Source organism: Penaeus vannamei, chromosome 21 (assembly GCF_042767895.1).
Source record: "Penaeus vannamei isolate JL-2024 chromosome 21, ASM4276789v1, whole genome shotgun sequence".
NCBI lineage: Eukaryota > Metazoa > Arthropoda > Malacostraca > Decapoda > Penaeidae > Penaeus > Penaeus vannamei.
Window position 1 is genome coordinate 1,383,199 of NC_091569.1, and position 7,500 is coordinate 1,390,698.

Sequence of the window (7,500 nt, forward strand, 5' to 3'; positions counted from 1 at the left end):
GTGTGTGTGTGTGTGTGTGTGTGTGTATGTGTGTGTGTGTGTTTGTGTGTATATGTTTGTGTATATACATATTTATTATGTATATATGTATGTATATACATAAACTTACACACACATATACATATATACATAAATACACACACACACACACAAACTCAGGCACACACACACACACGCACGCACACACAGAGATATACATATATACATACATACATACATACAGAGAGATAGATGGATAGATAGAGAGAGACAGAGATAGAGACAGAGAGACAGAGACAGAGACAGAGACAGAGACAGAGACAGACAGACAGAGAGTGAGTAAGTAATAAAGAGACAAACAGATCCAGAAAAAGACACCAGAATGTGCCGTGCGCAGAAACAATCCCATTCATGTAAATAAATGAATGTTTAAAGGGAACGGGAGCCAATTCTCAAGGTATGTGAGATGATTATTAATTAAAAGAAATGATCACAGTGATATATATATATATATATATATATATATATATATATATATATATATATATATACATATACATATATATATATATATATATATATATATATATATATATATATATATATATATATATATATATTAATGGAGTAAATCTGAGGCGTTTATCTATGGAGTAAATCTGGTAGCGGATTAGGTTAGTTAATGTCCAGTAAACCTCAATTATCTGCACTAATTGTGAACTAAGTTACGTAACTTGAGAGAGAGAGAGATTGGGGAGGGGAGAAAGCGAAGAGAGAGAGAGAGAGAGAGAGAGAGAGAGAGAGAGAGAGAGAGAGAGAGAGAGAGAGAGAGAGAGAGAGAGAGAGAGGCAGAGTTTAAAGATTTAAGATTTAAAGATTTAGTTTCAATTCCATTTGTTACAATGGATATTCTTTGCTGTGACATACTGTCTGTTTTATTTTGCTTCTAAATCTCCCCCTGTGTGCAAGGAATGGCCGGGGTTGCCATCCACTGGCAGCGCACAGGATCGAACGCAGGTCAGCAAGATTGCTGACTAGAGAGAGAGAGAGAGAGAGAGAGAAAGAAAGAAAGAAAGAAAGAAAGAAAGAAAGAAAGAGAGAGAGAGAGAGAGAGAGAGAGAGAGAGAGAGAGAGAGAGAGAGAGAGAGAGAGAGAGAGACAGACAGAGACAGACAGACAGACAAACACAGACACAGAGAGAGAATGAGAATGACACCTTACTACCCCAACGGTGGGAATAACCCCATCCGTCGATCCCCGGCGTCTCGATCGCGCCAATCCCCCGGTGAAAGTACTCGCTCTTCAAACGCACCAATCAGCAAGCTCGGTCAGAGATCATGACAGCCAATCAGCGAGCGCCGTCATCTAACAGAAAATTTCCTTCCGCCATTTTGTGATCCACTTGAATTCTCCATCAAAAAGAATTTTCATGGTATTTCTAAACAGGTTGATAAGGCAATGTGGAGTTTATCTGCGAAAGAGAAGTGATCTTGTATTTTTTTTTTTTTCGTTGAAGACAGAGGCTGGTCTTGTGCTATATAAAGACGTTTTTTTTTTTCCCGTGAAAATGTTGATACACACACACACACACACACACACACACACACACACACACACACACACACACACACACACACACACACACACACACACACACACACACACACACAGTCATACTTTATTTTTCGTAATTTCTACAAGCTTTTGTAATTTTTCATGATTTAAAACCCGCCTTCTGTGATTAAAAAAGGAAGGTGGTTCATTAATTGTAGTTCCAAATGCTGCCATCAAAAGGTATGCCTAATTACCTTATCAAACGATCACCAAAGTTGCTTTAATAACTGTCAATGTTCTTCAAATTCTTAAGAAACCGAAAAAAGCGTCTTGTTTGGAGAAAGAGAGAATTCGCTATAAACTAAAACCAACTATAAAAATAAAAATATAAACTATAAAAGTATGGGGGAACGACCCAGACAATCGCCAGTGAAACGTGATGATTGACACCCATTAATCCCTTGGTCTCTAAAGTCTAAAAGAACGATCAGATTTTTTTACCTTCAGAGAAATGCCAAAAAAAAACTAAAGAAAGGGTAAGAAAACAACTAAAGAAAGGGTAAAAAAACAACTAAAGAAAGGTTAAAAAAAAACAACAACTAAAGAAAGGGTAAAAAAAACAAACTAAAGAAAGGACCACAGTTCTTTATCAAAACGTACGTGTCAAATGCACTATTCTTTAAATCTTCTCAATGATGTGGAGTTATCTTATAAATCTGATTAAACTATGATAATCGAGAACTAGATCGCTGATTAAGATCCATGAACAGCGGTATTTAAGAATATACTAATTACGCAGAATTAATCAAGGTTGACAGGCTGCGGGAAAGCTATTAAACTGCATGACATGATTAATAATATAGCTCAAGAGGAGGGGTCATTTCAATCGTCGATTAGGGCGCGTCAGCTGATATTGTAATCGCCGAGATGTCGTGCAGGAAACATAATAATCAATATACCGCTCATTATAATTGGTCATTTGCGTGTATGTTATAATTGCCTGAGTACCCCTCATCGAGCCGAGTGTGAGGTTACCAAGTACTAATTGTCTTCCTTATTAAAGCAAACACGCACTCACCATCGGCCCAATTACGCCAGGCAGGTGCTAATACCCTTCCTCATTAAGGTGGTTAAACACCGAACGTGCATTGTCTTCTTCATCTCTCACGAACGCAAACTCCTTTTACTAAACAGGAAGGGAGGCTTTTTGGTCGTTCTCTCCTCATTAACGAGAACGCGTATTCTCAGGGTAAACAGTACAGGGATTGACGCTGTGGTGAATATGATAAGGGTTACGATTTTTAAGCTTAGGCTAATGCTGGTCTCTCTCTCTCTCTCCCTCTTTCTCTTTAACTCTCTCTCTCTCTCTACCTCTCTCTCTCTCTCTCTATCCCTCTCCCTCCCCCCCTCTCTCTTCCTCCTTCCCTCCCTCCCCCTCTTCCCCTCCCTCTCTCTCCCTCCCTCCCTCCTTCCCTCCCTCTCTCTCTGTCTCTCCCTTCCTCCCTCCTTCCCCCCCCTCCCTCCCTCTCCCTCTCCCTCTCAGGTGATCCTGGCCCAGTGTATGACAGGAAGTGACAGTGACTTTCTTCCCTTCCAGGAGCTGTATGATGTGAGGACCGTCCCCGCGCCACCCATGGAGCGATGTGCGTCCCACACTTCCACCTTCTCCTTCAGTCAGGACATATGCAGGTAACGGAAGGCGTCCCTCGAATCATTTTATTCCTTTCTTTGTTTCTCCCCTTCTTTTATTCAGTCAGGACATATGCAGGTAAAGGAAGGCGTACCCCGAATCATTTTATTCCTTTCTTTGTTTCTCCCCTGCTCTTACTCGGAAAGAGAAAACCGAGAAAACCGCTCATGTTATTCCTTTCTATCTTTCTCCCCTTCTTTTACTCGGAAAGAGAAAACCGAGAAAACCGCTCATTTTATTCCTTTCTTACTTTCTCCCCTTCTTTTTACTCGGTTTTCTCTTTCCTACCTCTTCTATTTTTCGTGTCTTTGTAACTTTGTAACTTAGTTGAGGTCTGTCTCTTCGCCGTATCTTTGTTATTTTGTATGTTTTACGTAGATATGTGTGTATGTATCTTTTTATCTGTCTGTGTTCGTGTCTTCAACTGTACCTTTGCATAATTTTGTCTCTGTTTATTCTATTCTGTTTATCCCTCTATCTGTCAACATTTTTGCATTGTGTGTTTTACATTTATTTCAGTCATGTCTGTCCCTCACGCATACATCCAGCTGTTTCTGTCTGGCTCGTTCTTTGTCTGTTGTCTATACATGCATAATTCACAGACGTTGCCAGGTAGGATAAAAAAAAAGGTCGAGTTTATGTGAGACTGTGACGAGGCGCTCAAAAAATAATTCTTCTAAACCCCTATAAATAATGACCCGCGAGTTATTAGAGGCTACAGTAGTCTCGATGTACTGATCATCTTCGCCCTAAAGACTTTTTTTGACCAGTTTCCTTATGAAAAACGAAACAAAACACAATAAAAACGAGGCGGAAAAAAATCAACGTCAATAAAATTCACAAATCTTCGTGGATAGCTGGTGGGCAGGCGAGGGTCGTTTCTTGTTGACGTCGTGTAAAATATTCATGGTCACGAAATCAATGAGGATGTCACGTTTGCCGATCCCCAAGGATAGTTCTACAGGGCCGCTGACCAACGCGCCACGTCCTGAGGTACATCCTATACACACGCAGCTGATGAGAGTGTATCGCGTGACGGTGTAAGTAATTCTTCTGTTTATGGTGAGTTGTCTGTGCGTGCAATAAAAGGCAAATGTGCAAAAATTACCCCACCAACATCAAAAGAAATGAAAAATTAAAGAAAGAAGAGGAAAAAGTAAATAAAGAGGGAATTAACTGCGCCACGATTTAACCCAAAACAGAACCTCAGTTTAAAACAAAAAAAAGACCACACAACTGTTTGTGAAATTTATGGCGACCGGAGGAGGTGTGTATATTCAGCATTCATTAAATTCTCCGCTGACTCTTTATTATTCTTATCAAATCGGGGCAATACTAGTGATAAGCAACACACGAATCTCCCCAGTCCTCATTTCTACGCCTTGCGAACGACGAAAAGGAATTTCGACAAGAGAAAGACGAACAAGAAGAAGAATTAAAAAACAAAACAAAACAAAAAACTCCCTCGCTGTGGCTCTCTCTACAGGTCCTGGTGACGAAGGAGAAGCTCGAGGTTCTCAGTCAACGAAAAATGTTGCTGGAGGTTTGTGAGGAAGAAAGGGGAAAATTGGCACACACGTCCCTTGGCTGAGAGGAACGAGGGAGGAGAGGGAGAGAGGGAGAGAAGGAAAGGGAGAGAAAGAGAGGGAGAGGGAAAGGGAGAGGGAGAGAAGGAAAGAGAGAGGGAGAGGGAGAGGGAAAGGGAGAGAGAATGGGAGAGGGAGAGAGAATGGGAGAGGGAGAGATATAGTTCAGAGTTATAAGTGAGAGGGAGGAAGATGGGGAAAGGGAAAAGCAGAGGTAGAGGGAGGGGGAAAGAGGAAGAGGGAGAGGGAAAAAGATAAGGAGAGGGAGAAAGGGGCAAATTAGGAGAGGGAAGGGGGGAGGTAAAAAGGAAAAGGGTGATGAATAAATTAGATGAAAAGAAGAGGGAAAGGGAAAAGGAAAGATATATATATATATATATATATATATATATATATATATATACATATATATACATATATATATATATATATATATATATATATATATATATATATATATATATATATATATATATATATATATATATATACAGAGAGAGAGAGAGAGAGGGAATGAAAAACAGAGAGAGAAATAGGGACGGAAACTAAAGAGGAAGAAAAGATGGAAAGTAGAAAGCAAAGAGAAAAGAAATCCATAACCAAACCAACGAACCCACAACGAAATACAAACCAATGATTAAAAAAAAAAAAAAAACAGAATGAAAGACCAAAATGCAAGACCAGCCCCCTCACCCCCAACCCCCCCTCCCCCCGCTCCCTCAAGAACCAGTGCTTGCGCCTCCAAGCCATTCCCATCAAGAGTTTCCATCCAGTATCGATCGGGCGCAATTTATCCGGCCCAATTACCGCTCTCATCCGACGGTTAAAGTGCGGATACGTTAAACTTATCACATGATAATAATCATTCGTGACGGCCGATTCGCCCAAGCAAGTTATTATCGTGTTTTAACCTGCGTGATTCGTCATCGGGATGAGGGGTGGGGTGGAGGGGGGGGCCGTGGAAGGGGGAGGGGGAGGGGGGGAGGGGGAAGGGGGATAATGACCCAATGACCCAATTTGAGTGATTGTCAGCCAGTTCGGTGTCCGCTCGTAAATCACCTTTGGCCCCAAATGAAACGTTGCGATCGGTTTAATGCGGTTGTATACATATATACACGCACACATATATGTGTATATATATATATATATATATATATATATATATATATATATATATATATATATGTCTATGTGTATATATATACACATACTTATACACATATGTATATATACATATATATATATATATATATTTGCGCGCGCGCGCGCGCGCGCGCGTGTGTGTGTGTGTGTGTGTGTGTGTGTGTGTGTGTGTGTGTGTGTGTGTGTGTGTGTGTGTGTGTGTGTGTGTGTGTGCACATATAATGAAATATCTTTAGGCTTTCATCCTAATTTTGCTAGATACGCTGTTATTCTAATATATCGATATTTCATTGATTTCATTTTTACAATATATTTTCCTTGCCCGTTTCCTTTTCCTATTTAGATTAATTTAAAAACATTTTTCGCTTTTTGTAATCATAGAAGTCCTCAAAACCACGAGCTAGTGTTTTTTTTTTCTAAAGAATACATTACAAAAAGTGAAACATTGCCATTTATTCAAAGAAAATGTAGACCACATCGGGAATTAAAGAAAATGGATTGAAAGATTATCATAGAAAACGGAAGACTGGTAGGGGGAAACTTAGTCATTCGTAGATTTTGTCGTTTCGGAGATTTCCTAAGCCAGTAAGACTAGAATACCCTAATTATGGGTCACATTCTCGGTGTGTGTGTGTACATACATATTTACAGGATGTGTTTAACGTGTACCTCATCAGTATGTCTATGTATTCCAAACCCTCTGAACATTACAGTGCACAGAAATTCACAATCACACAAATTGAACATAAATATTTAACGGTTCCGGATTAGCTGTTCCCTATTAGATTCTCGGAAATCTTCTAATTCACACGCACTTATTTTTATGAAAAGTCTAACGGATATGTCGAAAGTTACAGATATATATATTTTTTTCGGTGAGACTTTTGCCCACACAAGAAAAAATAAAGAAAGTAAAGAAGAAGAAGAAGAAAATAAATACTGGATGGCGGAACTGATTTTACCTTATGAGGTTTGAGGTCCCGGATGATGACGTCACAACCGTCAAAAACCATCGTCCTGATTTTTTCTTCTCTTGTTTGTCTGTCGGGAGGGGAGGGGGGGGGGGGGAAGGGGGAGCGGGAGTTGTTCTGTCTGTCTGTCTGTCTGCGTGTCTTTCTTTGTCTGCCTGTCAGTCTGATTGTCTATTTCTGTCTGTCTTATCTCTCCTTTCTCCCTATCTCTCTCTCTCTCTCTCTCTCTCTCTCTCTCTCTCTCTCTCTCTCTCTCTCTCTCTCTCTCTCTCTCTCTCTCTCTCTCTCTCCCTCTCTCTCTCTCTCTCTCTCTCTCTCTCTCTCTCTCTCTCTCTCTCTCTCTCTCTCTCTCTCTCTCTCTCTCTCTCTCTCTCTCTCCTTCCCTCCCCCCCTCTCTCTCTCTCTCTCTCTCTCTCTCTCTCTCTCTCTCTCTCCCCCTCCCTCCCCCCCTCTCTCTCTCTCTCTCTCTCTCTCTCTCTCTCTCTCTCTGTTTCTCCTTCTCCTTCCCTCCCTCCCTCCCTTCCCCCCCTCTCTCTCTCTCTCTCTCTCTCTCTCTCTCTCTCTCTCTCTCTCTCTC

The 7,500-nt window shown here is 40.7% G+C and overlaps 1 protein-coding gene across 2 annotated transcripts in view; it reads left to right on the forward strand.

Annotated features, from left to right (window-relative positions):
• The window catches only part of LOC113815489 (uncharacterized), a 136,235-nt gene that overhangs the window by 50,689 nt on the left and 78,046 nt on the right, over window positions 1–7,500 (forward strand). For both annotated transcript variants that reach the window (XM_070135778.1, XM_070135779.1), the window contains exon 2: window positions 3,131–3,222. In XM_070135778.1, coding sequence (XP_069991879.1) covers window positions 3,131–3,222 — 92 coding nt within the window. The remainder of the gene's footprint in view (window positions 1–3,130; window positions 3,223–7,500) is intronic.